The sequence below is a fragment of the Ctenopharyngodon idella genome, chromosome 22 (assembly GCF_019924925.1).
Source record: "Ctenopharyngodon idella isolate HZGC_01 chromosome 22, HZGC01, whole genome shotgun sequence".
NCBI classification, from domain to species: Eukaryota; Metazoa; Chordata; class Actinopteri; order Cypriniformes; family Xenocyprididae; genus Ctenopharyngodon; species Ctenopharyngodon idella.
Window position 1 is genome coordinate 17482182 of NC_067241.1, and position 20771 is coordinate 17502952.

Genomic DNA, 20771 nt, shown 5'->3' on the forward strand with positions numbered 1-20771 from the left:
TCTTGAATGTTTTGGAGCACAGACTAAGTTTGGTCTCTTTTTAAAGATGACGCTTGGCAGATTATTGTTAAAGTGTAAAAAGTTTTAGTGTACTTGCAAAAAGAAGTTATAAAATTTTACATTTATTGTTATAAAAAAAAGAAAAAAAAAAAAAATGCACAAAAATACCATTTTCAATTTTTATATGAAATATATATTTTCCATAACACGTTTTACTCTAAAACTGTGAGAAATAAATCGAAACAAGTTGTGTTCCAAATTTGAGGTCGATATCTCAAAAAATGAGCTTTCAGTAATATTTTGTTTGGGCGCAGTACCAAACACCTCCATTAGATGAAATTTGTCTCACATTAATTTCCACTGTGGTCATTTTTGACCACAAGGAGCACAAGTGTGACTAGTTTTTCAGGACCATTTAACCTTTTCAAATCATGTCCATGAATTTTGTGTGTGTGTGTGTGTGTGTGTGTGTGTGTGTGTTCACATGGCAAGTGCCAAAACCTTTACCAAATTTCATACCATTCTGATGAAATAAAAAAAATTCTAGAAAAACAAAACTTTAAATTTTTGTGGCTGAAAACGTGTACAATTTACCAGTTTACTCATGGAGCCACATTAAGATGGGATTGAATCATCAAGGGCCTTTAAAATGAAGAAACCAAAAGGAAAGTTTGTTCAGAACCATAATCTAAAAGGATATTAAAGATATCTTTAATACTTCTTGAGTTACAGGCATGCAAACTTGAGGCACAAAACACAAGAAGTGCTTTTTGCCATTTTTGAACGGTCACTGTTGGAATATCATGAAACAAAGATTGTGAAAGTCAACAGATTTTACTAATAGAGCTACTAATCTCTGTGTGAAAATAAAATAATGATGCTGCCATCTTTATAAAGTCATTTTTACACCCCTCTAATTTGGCTCCAAATCTCAGATTAAAGTTGTCATTTTGACCTCCTCTACAAAATAATGGATTACTCAGTAAATATACATGATGATATATATCATTATCGTGAAATAAAATGACTCATATCGTGATATAAGATTTTGGTCATATCACCCACTCCTAGTTCACAGTTATTTAAACACAATTACATGCTTAGTCATTGAAACATCATACATTTATTTGTTAAAGATTTTGTAAGCATATTGTGTATTAGTCAATTGTAGTCAATTGTTTTATTTGTGATAACACAGTGAATCATGACAAATTCTAATTTTTGCCCAAACTGTCATACAAAAAAAAAAAAAAATGAACAAAAACATAAGAAAACTAAAGAAAATATTAATAACTTATGAAGTTGTAGTCAATGTATGCTTTTTCCTGTGAGCTTTTTGTTTTTCTTTGCATTTTTTTCATATCTGTAGTTTGCCTTTTTTTTTTTTGACAAATAATTTTGTCAGAAAAATACTTTTAACAAGTTTAATGTTTTGTTTTTCCCTTCGTATTTAAAATATTTTAAGAATACAAAATATTTTCCTCATATTTTGATAATTTCATCAAACTTGTAGGGTCATATTTTTTATATATATATTATATATATATATATATATATATATATATATATATATATATATATATATATATATATATATATATATATATATATATATATATATATATATATAGAAAGTGAGAGAGAGAGAGAGAAGATAGAGAGAGAGAGAGAAGATAAAACTGGACTAACTGTATAAAACTCAAAGGCGTAGCTTGATTTTTTCCACAAAAAGATGATTCATGTGATTAACGATGATGGAGCTACCGCTACATATTCTGAGATAATAAGACGTTAAGATTTGATCACTTCACTGTCATGAATAATGAAAAGAGAAAGACGTTTATAGATCGGGATGATTTTTACTTCAGCGTCGAAGAAAAATCAGACATTAAATCTCTTCAATTTCTCAATTAGACAGCAATGAGATCAAATGGAGACTTCTGCTGAAGTATCCTGCTTTTCAGGTGTTTCTCTTGAGAAAAAGACACCAGTGATCTCATATGTATCTCAGTATTATTTATATTTGTAGAAACCATTTTTACTCAGATTGTAAGTAATTTTCACAAATAATAGAAGAAACGGAAACACATTGAATTAAACATGAAATTTTGAAGTAGAAATACTGAAATACTATTTTCCTTGTAAAATGTACAACAATAATCTTTGTTTTATTTACAACTTCAAAAAATAATTTCACAACAGTATTTATTAATATTTTACATTAGCTTTTATTTTTATGTTTTCAGTTTCAGTTCACGCAACATTTCTAGTTTTTAAGCTTAAGTTTTAAGCGTTAAACTTTAGGCCTAAAATGATTTTTAATAGTTTTAGTTTATCAAAACAACATTGGCGTCTCCTCTGGAGCTTCAGAAGAGATCTCAACAATGTCTCAAAGATCTGCTCAGGATATGTCTGCAATCAAAAGTCAGAGTTTTCAATATGAACTCAAACATCAAATCATCATTTTATAGCTCTACACTCTTACTGGATGTCAGTTATTTTTATTTAGCAAACATCTGAGATGAAGTTTCAGTGAAACATACAGTAGCCACTGTGAGAGAGCAACAAAATCTTCCTGTGGTATCATCTTAAACAGCGTGACAGTTTGTTTCTCTGAGTCCCGTTATTTATCCTCCGCTCCGCTTCACAAATGCGATGACATCAGTGCAGCACTGATCCAAAAGGAAGATGAACCAAAATAACAGCGCGCACGCACACACACACACACACACACACACACACCAGCGCTGTGAACGTCCTGCAGTGAAGCGGCCTGTGATGCGTATAATCGTCCAGCATCTCCTCAACTCAATGTGCAATAAAGACGTGATGCTGGTAAACTATGCTGAAACAGCCACAGGCGTCTGCCGCTTGACTGCTGAATCCCCGCCCAGTCCTCAGCCTCAGCCAATCAGGAGGAGAGTCACACACGCATCCACCAATCAGCTGAGGAGCATGTGACAAGGCAGTGAATCTCGATGATCAAGTGAAACAGGCTAATCTTCAAGACATATCTAGCTTAACCTGCTTTTTCCAGAGCTGGAATAGGAAAAAAAAAAAAGAGAGAAGAAAACGAGGCCATAAAAGTGGAACTATGTGACCCGTTTTTACAGGCGCAACAGTTTCCATCAGCATTTGTTTTTCGATTTTTTCCTGAATAAGGAGAACATTTAGCAAACACTCAGCACAATCAGTCTCGAATTACACACAGATCTCAGGATATATTGTTTTGGACAATAGTCACTTTAATTAATATAGGATAAAGTTGAGATCACTGGAAGTGATGCAGAGAAAAGGGCGAAAAAAAACTAGTTTGACACTAGTTCAACATGCTAAAACAGGCTGAATGCTTCATTCAAATCTTCCTGGGAAGTTCGAACAAGTTTAGAAGTCATAATTATGATCATATTTTGGACAATTAAAGGGGCAATTTCATATTTACACTCTCTTTTTAGCTTATTGACAAAAACAGGAAGCTTTTTTAGCACTGACACAACATAATGAAGAGCAGTTGCACATAATGAGCGTAAATAATTATCATCTTCAAAGAATTTGCGAGACCTGGAGGATTTTTCTGAAGAACAGAGCTCAGTTTAACTGCTCAGGACAAACAAGAGACTCATGAACAACCATCACACAACAAAGACATGGATCATCCAGGTAACCACACACAGTGTTAAGAATCAAGGGTATGAGGCTTTTGAACGGGGTTATTTTAATAAATTCAGCTATTTTTTTGTCTTGTGAACTATATGTAAACAGGGCCCCAAAACTAACTTTTTGCCACACCTGCCAATGGCTGGTGACTCAAGAAAATTTACCAGCCAAAACCATTTTTTTTTTACCAGCCAAGAAACAAAAACGGCGGTTATGATGCTTTTCAGGCAGGTCTCACAGAAGTTTTCAGGTACAGAAATGTAATAAAGTAGTTTAATCAAATAATAACACTGCATAGTCTTCATCTTTCAAGAGAAGTGAGTGATTTTTCCCCCTTTGAACGCAGACAGCAGCAGGATTATTAGGATGCTGTCACTTTAAGAGCGAATGCATGCATGAATCATGCATTTTCTTTCTCAAATGAAGACATAACTGACTGTGTTTACTAGGATACTAAATTTTTTTGACATAATTGTGTATGAATTTGTCCATTCAGGCACAGGAAGGCATGAAAGAACTCAAATTAGTATTTGCGCGCTGTCTGAGACGTGGCTTTCATGGCGCACGCTTCGGATGTTTCAGATGTTGAACTTCCCACAGCGCGCCATTTTGCGTGTTCTAGCGCTTGAATATTTGCTTTAGAAAGGTTTAAACTTTCAGGATGTCGCGAGCATTGTTCACGTTTGTTCATGTTCATGTTCTCATAACATTGCATTGTTAGAATACATAAAAATGTTAGCGTCCATCTGGCGACTGACACAGTTTCATATACTTGCCAACACCGATTTTTACTCACATATGGCGCTTGGCGAGTGTTAATTTTAGGCCCTGTATGTAAACATCTTTTATGTAAAATACCTTATTCAGGACAGTATTAAATAAAAAATAAAATGCATTTTGTATCATCCCTCTTATTTTGTTAAAATACTGAACATTTTGCAGATTCTGCAAGGGAAATGTAAACTTTTGAGAACGACTGTAAGTTCTGGAAATTTATACAAATTGCTTAAATGTTTAAGTAGATAATGCCTCACTGCTTATTGAAACAAAAATTTTATGAAAAATTGCAATACAAAAATGTTTTTATTTCTTTTTTTACCCTATTCACTTGTCCAAATATAATTTCTTATTTCGTTCCATTTGACTTTGAGGTCAAATATGACCTGGACATTTTGTAATGAGATTCACCCATAAGGTATTGATATCTTCATTTAATAGAGATCATTAGTAGGGGATTTTAGTCGGTCTGTGACTCTAGCTAATTAATGTTAGACGGAAAGTGGCCAATGGCCCAGAAGAGAGATGATAGTTATAAAGATCATTATGAAACATAATCCAGATGAACACAAATAATGTATAAACAATCATAGTGTATGAACTGATGCTCTCATAAGTGTGTGTGTGTGTGTGTGTGTGTGTGTGTGTGTGTGTGTGTGTGTGTGCGTGTGTGTGTGCGCGTGTGTGTGCGCGTGTGTGCGCGTGTGTGTGTGCGTGCGCGTGTGCGTGTGTAGCCTGCTGTGTGTTCAGCTGTCAGTAGATCAGTTTCTGCTCTCTCTCTCTGTTGGCCATCAGTAGTTTAATCTCCTCTCAGCTGTTCCCTCTCTCTCATATTCATTCGTTCCCATCCTGACGTCTTTGTTTATCCTCTCGCCGCTCAATGCTAATTGAAAGCCAATTGATTTGGATGAGATGTGGCAATATATTTCTGCCTTCAGGTGATCTTCAAATGATTGTGTTTACAAGATGTGCACATGTGAATGGAAATGTTGTGAGAGGGAAACTTTGGATTTTCAGAGGACCATGTGGAAGTTAATTGGTTTTGATTAAAATTAGACCCACATGGAACTGAAACGCCTGTCATTCACAAATTTCTACACATCTGCCACCCACTGTATTTTTGTTTTTTAAAGGGATTGCTCACCTAAAAATTACCATTCTGTCTTTATTTATTTCCATTAGTTTTTAAACTTTTGAGCATGACTGTAAATCTGAACAATGGATAAATGATTTATGGGGTGATAATAAGATCCAAAATGTCAACAAAATCAAACAAGAATTCTGAAACTGGTTCAGAAAAATCCAGGTTCAGAATTCTTGTTTGATTTTGTTGACATATTAGAGTTAAAGGTTTTTACTGAGGGGATTTTGGATAACTCTTTTTATCACTCCATATATCAGAAAATACTGTCAACAGCCAGAAAAAAAACAAGTTTTCACCATATATTTATGAATAAAATGCTGTGTAAAATTGTGTGAATGATATATGAACAAACCCCACAGTAAAAATCTTCAGAATATATACAGGAATAAAACTGTAAATATTGGCACAAGTAAGTGTTCCTGAAGTTGAGAAAAAAACTCATTTAGAAATGCGGCCTTTATAAAGATATGCATTGTAATTGAAATCTACAGATGCAAAAAAAAAAACTTTCATATATATATATATATATATTTTATTTAGGTGTTAAAAGCCAAACAGTTCAAAATCTCAAATTTGACCAATGCATAAAGCAATGTTTTTGCCTGTGTGACATTATTTTATACCCCAAAATCTCATTATTGCAATGTAACAGATATCATTCTGATTTCTGTAAAATTATTTCTGATTACTGTAAAATTAATTTTTGCAAATATTCCCTTCCCATTAATATAAGCTGCATCATATAATAGAATGTTGTTTTAGATGGATTTTCAGTAATCCACACGGCAGAACAAATCAACCACCAAAAAGTATTGAATATCAACTACCCAATTTTACGTCACAATTTATTCAATGACTATATATACGAATATATATATATATATATATATACCATGTTTTTGCATTCCACTGCACTATTTTTCCATTGTTTTTCTATGTAAATGCGCTAGACGGACATCTTTGATCACTGAGCTCAAGTCTTTATTTCAGTGGTATTAACGTTAGAGACTCATATTTTTAAATGCAAAAGTGGCCTTTTAATGTGCATCACTATCATGAAAACAATGTCATGATGCAAAAATAAAAATTAACACTTTTCTTTATGCATACTATTTCTCATTTTGGGGTTCAATATGACCCAAACTTACAGCTTTCACGATATTCACCCTTAAGACTCATTGTGAAAAACATCTAAGAGAGGCAGCACACATCTTACCTCAATACACACACTCGCCATGGTGTTAGTGGGGCATCAGGGTGTGAGAGATAGATGAAGGAGTAAAAATAACCTGATCCCCCGAGACTTTTACCACACCCTCATTCAAAATGTAGAGAGAGAGAGAGAGAGAGAGAGAGAGAGAGAGAGACTTCACACACGTCCCTACAATACACAGAATCGCCGGAAGACGTACGTTCCAACACATTCATAAGTCATGACCAAGATCTTTAAAAATGCAGCATTCATGTTAAATATAAAGACCTTGACTGAATATCATTTACATTACCGGTCAGCCGTTTGGGGTCGGTAAGATTTTTTTAAATGTTTTTGAAAGCCTCTTCTGCTCACCAAGGCTGCACTTATTTGATTAAAACTACAGTAATAATTGTGATATATATTTACAATTTAAAATAGCTGCTTTCTATGTGGATATATAGTAAAATGTAATTTATTCCTGTGATCAAAGTTGTAAAAAGCTGTCTGATCCTGCAGAATGTGCGCTCAGCACCGCTGCTCCCTATTCACGGAGTACGTGCAATCTCGAAATCGAAAGCAAAAGTAAAATGCGAGCGCACATTCATATGCATGCAAATATCTCCAAATATGAAAGCTATCTCATGGCTTCTTTTTTCAGGATTCTTTATTAATAGAAAGAACAGCATTTATTGGAAATAGAAAGCTTTAGTAACATTATAATGTGACTTTGCTAAATAAAAGCAATAATTTCTTTAAAAAAAAAAAATATCCTACTGACCACAAACTTGAACGGTAGTGTATGAGTACAATAAAATAAAATGCTTATTAAATGCATTAAAAATGCATTTAATATCATCTCTATATTTTTTAACAAGTGCTGTTCAGTAAGAACTACTCACTGAGGTACATGTCAATATTTAGTTTACAACCACAACTGTATATTCTGCTTTGTATACAAATTTTCTCTAATTTCATAAGTGAAAATTATTCCATTGCCGACAGACACCACTGTGCCATTCTGAGTTCTCTTCCATGCCAGGATATTATTCTGCCAACAGGTTCTTTAGACTGTAATCGGTTTCATTCAACTACACTCATATTTAGAGAAAACAGGGTTAAAATCTGTCATCAAATAAATCAGAATTCAATTCTTTCAGTGATCTATTTCAGATAATAAGCCACTAAAAACTGCATTAAAACTCCCCAAATGGTCACGTGTTAAAGCATTTGGTATGTCTGACTTCAAAAATCACTTTCAGAAATCTGAAATAATCATAAAATAAATAGTACTTTTTGCAGTTTAGTCTCAATAAACACTCTCTCTGGCCTGACTTACAGCGAGATCTCAATGTACATCAAACTCTTATCTCAAAAGATCAAGAAAAATGACATTTTTCATGATGTGACCCTTTTCAGTGCTTCAAGAAACAAGGCCATATAAAGCATTTGTGACAAATAATGTGAAAATACAGGGAATTATAAAGGATTTACTGTATAAAGTCTTCCCGTTTCCTCAGGAAATGTCTTTATCCTGTATTTTCTGCATCATTTCTCTTATCAGTCTATTTTTACAGCAGTTTTGTATCATCTGATGGTACTGACCTTCCCCCACAATCCCAAGAACCTCAAACCTGTGCATCACATCACTGGAGGCCGGGTTCCTCATCCACTCAAACGGCCGCCGGGCGACAGAGGAGGGGCTCACGGGGGCGAGTGGTCGCCGTGGTTACGGGCTGGCATGGGGCGGCCTGGTGTGGAATCATGGGAAGGACCGGATCACCGAGAGACTTTGAGCATGATGATGTCTGTCAGCACACACCTGCGGAAACACACAAGACAGATGTTTAAATCCCAGGGTGTTAATATGTGGTCGTTCAGGGGGGAAATTAAAAACATGAAATAGCTGTCAATACAGATAAATAAATAAATAAAAAAATATTGCCAGAAATATCAAATATCTGACAATACAAATTAAATACATAAATAAAAAAATATTGCCAGAAATATTAAAATGTGTGTCAATACCGATAAGTAAATAAAAAATTAAACAAACACTATAAATAAATAAATATTGCCAGAAATATCAAGTATCTGAAAATACCAATTAAATAAATCTATAAAATATTGCCACAAATATTAAATATCTAACAATACCAATTAAATTAATATATAAAATATTGCCACAAATATTAAATATCTGTCAATACTGATAAGTAAATAAATAATTAAACAATGAAATAAGCGAACAAACAAAAAACAAACATTGTCGGAAATATCAAGTATCTGACATGATTAACTAAATATATAAAAAATAGCCAGAAATCTAAAATAACTGTCAATACCGATAATTACATAAGTAAGTAAATAAATAAATAAATATTGTCGGAAATATCAAAGATCTGACAATACCAATTAAATAAATAAATAAAAATATTGCCACAAATATTAATATCTGTCAATACTATTAAGTAAATAAATAAATAAATATTGGCAGAAATATTAAATATCTGTCAATACCGATAATTACATAAGTAAATAAATAAATAAATAAATATTGCCAGAAATATCAAATATCTGACCATACCAATTAAATAAATAGATACAAATATTGCCACAAATGTTAATATCTGTCAATACCGATAAGTAAATAAACAAAAGCAAACAAACCCAAATAAATATTGCCTGAAACATAAAATATCTAGCAATACCAGTAATAAGTAAATAAATAAATAACAAATAAGCAAACAAATTTATAGATATTGCAAGAAATATCAAATATCTGACAATACAAATTAAAGAAATATATAAAATATTGCCAGAAATATAAAATATCTGCATAGATAGATCATGGTTCCAGTAAACCAGCAAAATCATCCTTGACCAAATGGGTTCTACCACTGCATTGTCTTGTGGTTGCTGGGGTGTTCTAGGTGGTTGCTAGGTGGTTGTTTACCAGTTCCACCAAATGCTCTCCAAAACAAAACAATGACTCCTAAACCAACATCTCAGCACAATCTTATTTCATCTCACAAAGGAGCAAATGTTTCCTCAATGCCAATTTGTTGTGTTTCATGTGCGGCGCAGAGTTAAGTATTTCTGCTCGTGTGGGTCACAGATAATTAGGATGCAGCTATAAATAGTCCATGGCAGAAGCATATTCAGTGCCATTAAAGAACGACACGCTGAACTGAAAGAGAGAAGCGAGACTCGACGTGTCCAGCAGGCTGATGGGTGAAGAACACACGGAGAGACGGATAAAAGCTCGCTGAGAAAGACACGGCTCACGTAACAGCTGAAGAATTGAGTTTAGTGAGCCAGAGGAAGCACAAATAGATCACAAACATCTGCCATTATGGAGGCTTCATTTAGGAAGTTCAACTAGACAGCATGTTAGTGTTCTCTATAGAGAGAGACCATATCGCCTGATAAATATCACGTTTTTGCCAAAGGAGATTATAAAATAAATAATATGTCTGAAATATAAAATATCTGCCAATATGATTGATTTAAAAAACTGCCTAAAATTAGAGATTGACCGATATTTTGTTTTTATAACCGATTTATATGCCAAATAACCGATGTGCAGAACCGATATTTGTGCGTTAATGGCTGTTATGGTAAATAAAGACTATTATTTGAAGCAAAGCAAGTTACTTTACCTGTGAACACCATTGTTGACTCGTCTCCACTCAGACGCAGTGCTTTAATGGCGATCTCAAAATGGCGCCATTTATCGGTGAACCCGATATTACAAACCTGATATTAGATTATGGAAAAATGAAAGGGTTAATTCACCCAAAAATGAAATTTGTGTCATTAATTACTCACACTCATGTCGTTCCAAACCCATAAGACTTTTGTTCATCTTCAGAACACAAATTAAGATATTTTTGATAAAATCCAATGGCTTTTTTTAATGAAATCTGAGATTCTGTCCCTCCATTGACAGTCTACGCAACTACCACTTTTCAAGTGCCAGAAAGGTAGTAAAAACTTCATTAAAGTAATCCATGAGACTCCAGTGGTTTAATCTCAATTTTACGAAGTGACGCGAGTGCTTTGTTTGAGCAAAAAAAAACATCATTTACAAATTATTAATCCCCAACGCATGGACAGAAATCTCTCAGATTTTATCAAAAATATCTTAATTTGTGTTCTGAAGATCAACAAAGGTCTTACGGGTGTGGAACAACATGAGGGTGAGTAATTAATGACAGAATTTTCATTTTTGGGTGAACTAACCCTTTAACCTGAAAAATTTAGCTTCATATCTCTCTTTATTCTATTGCATTTATTTGTGATGTTGTTTGCGATCATTTGTTATCGTTTTATTACTGACTTTTTACTCTTGTTTGTTTTATTAAAATAAAACTTTGCGTTGAAGAAAAGTAGATTTTTGTTTGTATATGCTTTTAATGAATCGGTGGATTAAAAGCAATCGGTGCATCTCTAATTATTTAATACTCAGCATTATTATTGATTTGACTGCACTGACACTATTGGACAAGAACTGAACTGAGCTGGACGATGACATCACTGTTGCTTTATAGATGAAATGAACTAATTTAGTAATTGATGATCTTTACAACAGAACTGAATCAATGAACTGACTCCAGCTGAACAATGACACGGTTTTCTTCTAGAGCTGCTGTACAGCCGAAATGAACTCTGTTTGCATCACTGAATCATTTTATCACTGTAAAGATGCTTTGAAACAATCTGTATTTTATAAAGCGCTATAGAAATAAAGCTGACTTGACTGAAATAAATTTTCCCCAAAATATCAAATATCTGCAAAAAACAAATAAATAAATAAATCTGTCTAAAAATTAGCATCTGCCAATACCAATAATATATTATATATATATATTATATATATATATAGAGTTGTGCATGTCATCACAACTCTGTGCCAGTGGAAACACACACTCACACGCAGACGAAACATAAAGACATCCATCTGTTTGTGAGTAGAGAACGTACTGAGACCCAGAAAGACCAAATGGAGACTTTCATTTTACAGGAGATGCTCCAGGAAAATCACATCGCCTTGAGTGGAATTGTCTATTTTTTGTCACCAAATAGAATTGAAAAAATAATGATTGTGTTCAAACAAGTTGCCAGATTGTTTTTTAAGTCTTCCATGGTTTGCACAAACGGGTAGTCCAGTCCTAAATGATCTATGTATAGTAAAACATTTGGTCAAGTACCAAGTATCTCTATATCTACCTATCTATCTATAGGTATTCACTATTTGGTGACAAAACATAGACAATTCCACTCAAGGCGATGTGATTTTCCTGGAGCATCTCCTGTAAAATTAAAGTCTCCATTTGGTCTTTCTGGGTCTCAGTACGTGCTCTACTCACAAACAGATGGATGTCTTTATGTTTCGTCTGCGTGTGAGCGTGTGTTTCCACTGGCACAGAGTTGTGCATGTCATCACTTTAGACCAAAATGCCAACAAATCAGTGATGAACGTGAGGTCTGGGACTCCGACAGTCCAACAGGGGGCGAGACAGACACGTCACATCAGTGCGATTCAACTGAGAACTGATCAGGAAAACAAACACGCTTTCACCAATATCACACACGTCACATGACATGAAGCTCACAGTTGTGATTGGTCGTTCATGAACGATTCGTTCATTTTGCGTCAGTCAAAAGTGACAAATAAGAGGCTCAATAATCTTTTGAGGTGAAATAATAATTTTTATTTTCTCATAATTTATATTTAGCCAAATCATTTTTGGAATATGAGTGAAATCAAATATCTCCCAATACTGTAAATAAATAAATAAATAAATAAATAAATATTGGCCAAAAATGTTACATATCTGCCAATACAAATTCATAAACGAATAAATAAATAATGCTGGAAATATCTAGCAAATACTGATACTGAATACATAATGGAGATATAATTAATTTTGAAGTTTTATTAAGTGTTAACAATGAGATTGTTGTTTTTATAATCAGTTAACACTGCTTTTGTCATTTTTTACAAGATGGACAAAATTTGTCACCAAAAAAGTCATTCGGTTTAACCAAAATTTCGGTTTTACCGAATAACGCTTTTGGTTACACTGAATGACGATATTTTCAAACAATGTTAACAGGCTGATATCTAGCTAGCTAGCAAAAGGACATTTTAATATTTAGTACACGTTTTTAAAATATTCCAACATTTTCCATGTTTTATAGCGGTTGTACCAAATGACCTGATGTTTCGGGACATGCGTATGATCAAGTGAAAACATGAATTTTTCAAATAGTTAAGAGAGAGTTACTTTGCTTCACGACCGTGTGGTCCTTTGCAGGTGTCTGAATGATGTCACATCCTGTCACAGAATATTGACCACATGACTTGATCCAAAATGGTCCCTTTATATTGGTTACTCCGAATGACATCAATGAAAGTAATTTTTTGCGGACATTGTTTCTCGTAATAAAGCAACGACTTTTACACATAATTTTAATACCATTTTGCACTATGTTGATATATGATGTTATAAAATCATGCCAGAATAAAAAAATATGTACATTTATTACATTTTAATATATTTTATTCACAAATGAAATGGCTGTATTGGCCTTTGGACGGTTAAACCGAATGACCTTTTGACACTTCAAAATCTTTAAAATACCTTTATATGTAGGAAAATATAATTAAAACCTTTTGGATTCAATAAGAGATCTAGTTGTACTACCTTACATACTTTAGATGTCATATCTTTGTTTTTTATTATTATTATTATTATTATTATTATTATTATTATTATTATTATTATTATTATTAAGGCCTTTGGACAATAAAATGACCCGTCACATCATTGACCCATATACGGTTTATTCCTGATACAGTCATTCAGAAACAATTTGTTCGTTTTTAACATCTGCCAATAACAATAATATATTAACATATATCGATATATTTTGCATCTGTCACGTGACTAATAAGCAACTGCATTATAATTCATCTGAAAAGGCATGGATGTCAGGCTGATTCATCAACAATGAACTGGATCAGGAAAAGTGGACGTTACAGACCAGAATTAAGTCATGTGATCGAGAATAGAGGGTAGGGGCTAGAAAATAAAATGGATGTGTGACATTAAAGAGTTTTTGATCATTTTGATTAAATATCATGAATAACATTCATTTAAAAGGGTTTATTCAAGAAGTTCTCAAGGTCTAAAAATGAATTCACAGCCAAAATAAGTACAAGAAATGGATTTTCGCCTTAATGAATCTTTCTGAGAAAGTCAATGACGCAGCTAAAGCTCGACAGAGGTCATTCTGTCACTTCCCATTTCCAAGAGTGCATTTTAACTCTGCAGCCTCATGAACACACAAATGAACAAATAAAAATGCCAAAGAAGTCTGATATTTGCTGCATATGAGCTCTGAACTCGGACTAATTCAATCAAGCCACTCTGAAAAGAGCTAAAAATACAGCCGTCAGCCTATAAATGTCAGAAATAGCAGACCGGTGAATGCACCGGCTGAAGAAAATAAGGCCGTTTTACAGCACAAACACATTCGGCCTTGAATCCGCCACAGATTTGGGTAAGAATGGCGAGAGATTTATGAGCGGACATCAAAAACAGGGAGACTTGAGTGTGACGTTTGGCCGTTCAGCTGGTCAGGAAGCCTGTTACTGCTTACAAAGAGAGTTAAATACGAATCAAAGAAAACCTTCTCATCTGGTTTTAAAACAGCATCTAACTGGACAACACTTCCTGATCCGCCGTCTAAACTCACCGTGTTTCTGGGTTCAGTCCCCAGACGCTCAGAATGGGAACATGTAAGGAGGACGAGGGGAAAATGACAGAGAAAGAGACAGCTGAGTCTAAAAACACCTTCTGAACATAATGACGACCTTCTGAAATCATTTGCATTTCTGAACAAAAACAATTCCTGAAAAGACTGTATGCATCATCCATTATGCATGTTTTTATATTTGAGAAGGGTTTGTTTTACTGGCTAAAACATTGCATTTTAAAGGGGACCTGTTGTGCCCCTTCTACAAGATGTAATATAAGTCTCTGGTGTCTCCAGAATGTGTCTGTGAAGTTTCAGCTCAAAATCCCCCACAGATCATTTATTATAGCTTGTCAAATTTGCCCCTATTTGGGTGTGAGCAAAAACACGCCGTTTGTGTGTGTGTCCCTTTAAATGCAAATGAGCTGCTGCTCTCGGCCCCCTTTCCAGAAGAGGGCGGAGCTTTAACAGCTCGCGCTTCGGTCGCTCAACAACAACAAAACTGGAGAATCTCACGCAGCCAAAATGAGGATTGTCAGTAACGGTGTTCAGCCTTACATTGTTCAAACCGGAGTCGACACTGATGGAGAGACTCAGGAAGAAGTTACAACTTTTAGACATTTCTGAATGGTTAGTGGATAAATTCATGTAGTTGCTGTGGAGTTGATTCAACTCATCGACTAGCATGTGCCGTCATGTTAATCTTTTGTGCAAATCCAGCATTGAATTGACCCTCGTTTGTGAAGCAGTCCGGCGTAAAATGACGGCATGTCAACAACACTCTACTACAACAACTCTTCCTCTTCTCTAAAGCAGCCCAACATGGCCTCACCCCCTTTGTTGTGTGTTCTCAGGGGCGGGGTTTATGTAAATTTTAGGGTTAGTGATGTCACTAACCCAGGAAGAAGCTCGTTGTAGTCCCTACCGGTCGTTTGATGTAGTCCTTAAAAAGCAAATTCTTTAAAAGAAAATATCTCCCTATGCATTGAACTTTGAGCATCATAACTTTGCCCCTTTTTAAAGCTGAAGCGTTAGAAAAACGATGACCGTTTCAAACAGGTTTCCTGGATACTCCCCTCATCTGCCATTGGTCAGCCAAACAGATAGTCCCACCCCCAAACTCATGCCATTGGTTGAATCAATACTGCTGTTTTGGGCTGGCGTGATGCTCAAACAAACAGATCCTGAAGCACTTTCCAGTGGAATCAACCTACGAATGGTTTATTTATAGTCGCCTCTGCATATTAAGCTGGGATACAAGAAAGTATTTTAACATCCAAATAAAATGACAAACTTCACCTTTAACTTAAAGCAAATAAGAGGTTGTTCTGACATTAAAAAAAAAAAAAAATGATGCAGTTTTCACCTGTAACTCTTCTCTAAGAGCTGAAGAGAATCAATGATTTCCGTTCACTTCCATGTAAACACAACCCAGACTGAGCGCATACAAGGTCAGCGTGACCTAAAAACCTGAACACACATGATGAAGAAGGCCAAAGCTTCTCGAGATTGCTGATCCCAACCTCAGACAACTTCATCAGACATAAAATACCTGTTCAGAGTACACCTATTAAAAATGAGCTACATTTATGAAATCACTGTCATGCATGAGATGAAACTGTAGTATAGATGTCAAATTTTAATTGCATTCATGGTAAACTTTTTGTCTGGTTCATGCAAGACCTGGGAATCGAACCCAAGACCTTTTCGTTGCAAGCGTCACGCTTTACCGTTTGAGAAACGCTCAAAAAAGAAAAAAAAAATAGAAATATCATTGCACAAAATGGAACAGCACTCTTGGTACTCATTAATTTACATCATTTAGAGTTGTAGTAGATTACAAAACTGTAATTTGCAGCAGACAAATGTGTGAACATGTCAAAATTGAATTATAGATATTAAAGGGTGTTTTTTTTTACTTAAATCACTTTTATGTCCCAGTGGCTAACTTTTTCTTTATTTTTGTGATATGAAGATCTCATTAAAACATGCAAACTTCTATCCATCATGTCTTTTATCTAGAGATTTTTATTGTTTTACCCTCATCAAAGACATAATTTTGTCAAATTATGCAAAAAAAATATAAAAATATTTTATAATTATGTGCATTTAGGCTACATACAATATTATACATGAAATCAAGACAGGGCTTTCTAATCCAAAAAGTGTTTAAAATGTCATTTCCATCAAAATATGTGTTAGTAAACACAATGCATAACTTAAAATTTAGTGAAAATGTTGGAGTAAAAAAATGACAATGTCATGTGATTCATGCTGGACATTGTTACACTCTTAAAAATAAAAATGACAAAAGGGTTTCTTCCGCAGTAATGCCATAGAAGAACCATTTCAGTGAACAATTCTTTAAATAACTTCTCGTGTGAAGAACATTTTAATGATCTAAAGAACCTTTTCCACCATAAAGAACCTTTTGTGGAATGGAAAGATTCTATGGATGTTAAAGGTTCTAAATCGATCCACTGATGCCAATAAAGAACCTTTAATAAGTTGTGAGAGTGTTTAGGAGTATTTAAGTACTAATAATTGCGAAAACACCCTGAAACAATACTGTTTTGAAGTGAAATGCCAATGTGACATCAGTATAGCAGTGATTTAAGAGTCGCAGTATAACAGTAGGCTGATGTGTTGCTCATATGCTCATATATGACTAATGCACCGATCATGTATGCACTGGCAGACTCAGTCACGCACATGAACGCATCTCGTTTTCCAGCTCGGTGTCTGCGTGTGTTTCTGTATTGTGGTTCGGCGTCGCAGTGAGCTGATCCGCGCTGCGTGGGAGTCACACGCACATAGAAACACGGAGCTGAACCGCACAGCCAGCGCACTTTACCCACATCAGCCCTGACAGACTGTAATTATGACACACAGAATACCACAACACTCTCAAGCGCCGCAGTACAACAGCATGTCAAAGTGCTGCAGTCAAATCACGCATGATACTACTGAAACTCAGCGGCGTTTGCAGGAATAAAGCGGAGAGAATCAGAAAACGAGTCGTGTACTCACGCGCTCCGGCGATCAGGACGCGGTAAAATCACTCACATCCTCAAACGCACCGATGTATGTCAACCCACCCGCGACAACAGCAACAGTTTTCAGACTGATTCCAATGATTGACGTTAGTAACAGACACGCCCTTTATGGGATATTCTCCAATCAGGAGACCAGTAGCTCAAAATGGGCGGGGCACACAGTAGCATCATAGAACACTACCACTGTAAATGCTTCTCAAATAATATAATATAATATAATTTTGATTTGTAAAAAGAAAAAAAAAACTATGTTTGTTAAATACTGTAAAAACAGTAAATAAAAAGTGAAATATTAAAACAGCTGTTTTCTATGTGAATATATTGTATAATGTAATTTATATCCTGTGATCAAAGCTGAATTTTCAGCATCATTACTCCAGTCTTCAGTGTCACATGATCCTTCAGAAATCATTCTAATATGATGATTTGCTGCTCAAGAAACATTTACTATTATTATCATTAGTGTTCAGTTAATATATTACATATATTTAAAAACAATGCATGACGCATGCATTGAAAGCACTGATTTATATTGGTTAAGGGATGCCATAAATTTCACCTGTTCATGTGTTTGCACCAACAACACAGATCAAATCACTCACACCACCTGGTGGATATATGAAGAACAGCGATTATTTTCAAAGATGTCAGACGATGGATGATCGAAATATGGATGAAATACTTTGAAATACTTCATTTAAAAAAAAAACATACTTTTGTACAAAAACAATATTTTTTCTGTCAGTGACAGATGTGTACACAGAGATTGATACTGGAATAGTAATGTTAGATTTTAAGCGTTTTAATCTACTTTCATTTCTGGCCTTTGACTATGATGCTATTTTAAATCCAGTCTCAGCATCTGGTTTTGGGGAAAAAAAACAATAAAAGACTGAAAACGTTCAGAATGGACTACTAGATGAAATTAAAGGTGCAGTAAGCGATTTCTGAGAATCATTGTTGAACACTGTTGATACAAGCATGCCCCTCCCTTCATTGCTCCGCCCCCAAAATGCACAAACACGCAATGCAAAAGTGGATATCTCTTTATCATAATATAGAAGTGAAGCAAAATAAGGCTTTGCGAAACATAAAGCAAAGATGACGAATGAACAACAAGAAAAAATTAAAAATGAACATACAGTACACAAGTATATACAAGCAAGAGTTAGCTGCCAGCAGCATGCACTGAAAACCAATGTTACTCATGTATGGAGCAGAAAAACACAACCTCTGTGTCAGTTTTCAGACCTTCCTGCTTATGTCTCTCCAGCGCTGGAAAGCTTTTCTAATATTAATGCGGCTCCTAAAGCTCTTGCCTGACCATAACTCTTCTTTTTCCAGTGATATTCCTCTGAGATTTTCTCTTTTGTAATGTCTCTCAGCCATTTCTCTTTCTACAGTGTATCTTCAGTTCAAATCTCCCTCTTGCTCACTCTCTCTCCTCCCCCATCACGTTTGGACACGCCCCCTACTGCTGATTGGCTCACTCACTCTCTCTCCTCCCCCATCATGTTTGGACACGCCCCCTACTGCTGATTGGCTCACTCTCCTCCCCCATCATGAGTGGACACGCCCCCTACTGCTGATTGCCTACAAGTGTGTTGTGCTGCTTTCAACAGCATTTCTCAGAAATCGCTTACTTATAAAACCATCTTTACACAGCTGAGTTAAGGCTGCTCTGTGCCTGCTCAAAATTCTGTGTAAACACGCAATGCTCTGATTCACCTAAGCCCCTTGTATAACAATATCCAGTTGAAATTGCTGTGTAAATGCATTTATGCCACCTCTGAGCAGCATTAAACGATCTGTGCAAAAACACTTACAGTAAATGAAACTTCAGAAGCGCTTCTGTGCCACCTTTGCAGTGTAAATTTGACATAAATGCTTTTATGCCACCTCTGAGCAGCATTAAACGTTCTGTGTAAAGTCACTTAAATGCCACTTCAGAAGCGCTTCTGTGCCGCCTTTGCAGTGTAAATTTGACATAAATGTATTTATGCCACCTCTGAGCAGCATTAAACAGTCTGTGTAAAGATATTTAAATGCCACTTCAGAAGCGCTTCTGTGCCACCTTTGCAGTGTAACTTTGCTATTAGATATATTTTACACTGCAAAGGTGGCACAGAAGTGCTTTTGAAATGGCATTTAGGTGTCTTTACATAGACTGTTACATGCTGCTCAGAGGTGGCATAAATGCATTTACACAGTAATACTTTGATACTAGGGGCTAAAGTGGGTCAGAGCAGGCATAATTTAGTCACGCTTTTATGCGGCATTACGTCTTTACACAGAATTTTGAGCTGCTATGTAATGCCTTTAGATCGATATAAAGGTCAAGATGATTATTTTCTTTTGAGTAATGGACATGAGCATCTTGACCTTCACAGCCCAAATGTCACGTAAAGTCAACAAGTAGATTAGTTGTTTCTAAGTCTACACACTACATCACATCCACCCGATGAAGTCCTGAGATGTAGTTCATGTATTAGTCTACCTTATCTTATAATGTCAAAGAGATACACCCACACCACAACTATAAAAACTCACCGCCAGTCCAGACAGCCTGATGTCACCCACCTACATCTTATGAACCGCAGAACTAAGTGCCCAAAAGCAGTCGACATGAGCCATTACTGAGAGAAAGAAGACACAGAACAATACAAGAAAATATAAATCAACTTATAATAAAATAGTTGACGGAAAAACACATAATTAGGCTATGTGAAATGTTACACAGACAAAAGTCACACACACACACACACGCACACACACGCACACACAAAAACCCAAAATGTATGTTTTCTCTACCAGCTGTGTTTAAAACACCAAGTGTCAAACTTTGGTATATTAGAAGTAAATTAGAATGTTTTTTATGAATTCTGTCTCCAAAAACAAAATTTCAGCATCACTATATTTAGTACTACTCAAATAAAACTACACTGGTATACATTAAAACAATAAAACAATTAAATAGTCTTAATCAATATCTAAACATGCCAGAATGAGACCTGTAAGGATTATGATGTTAGGCTAACTGTATTAATTGGCTATAATTAATTTATTATTATTAAATAATTATAATAAGGGTAATTTAAACCATGCTTAATTAAAAAATAGTAAAAGTCAATGAAAGGCTTTCACAATGTAGCCTACAGTAGAATAAACGTGTGCGTAT

At 35.0% G+C, this 20771-nt stretch overlaps 1 protein-coding gene across 3 annotated transcripts in view; it reads right to left on the reverse strand.

Moving 5' to 3' along the window:
• Nucleotides 1–17702, reverse strand: part of LOC127505092 (cyclin-dependent kinase-like 5) — a 56115-nt gene extending 38413 nt beyond the window's left edge. For all 3 annotated transcript variants that reach the window (XM_051880389.1, XM_051880390.1, XM_051880388.1), the window contains exons 1-2: nucleotides 17568–17702; nucleotides 8376–8592 (exon numbers count right to left, since the gene is read on the reverse strand). In XM_051880389.1, the coding sequence (XP_051736349.1) occupies nucleotides 8376–8439 (64 nt within the window). In that variant the 5' untranslated portion in view covers nucleotides 8440–8592; nucleotides 17568–17702. The remainder of the gene's footprint in view (nucleotides 1–8375; nucleotides 8593–17567) is intronic.
• Between the last annotated feature and the right edge of the window lie 3069 nt (nucleotides 17703–20771).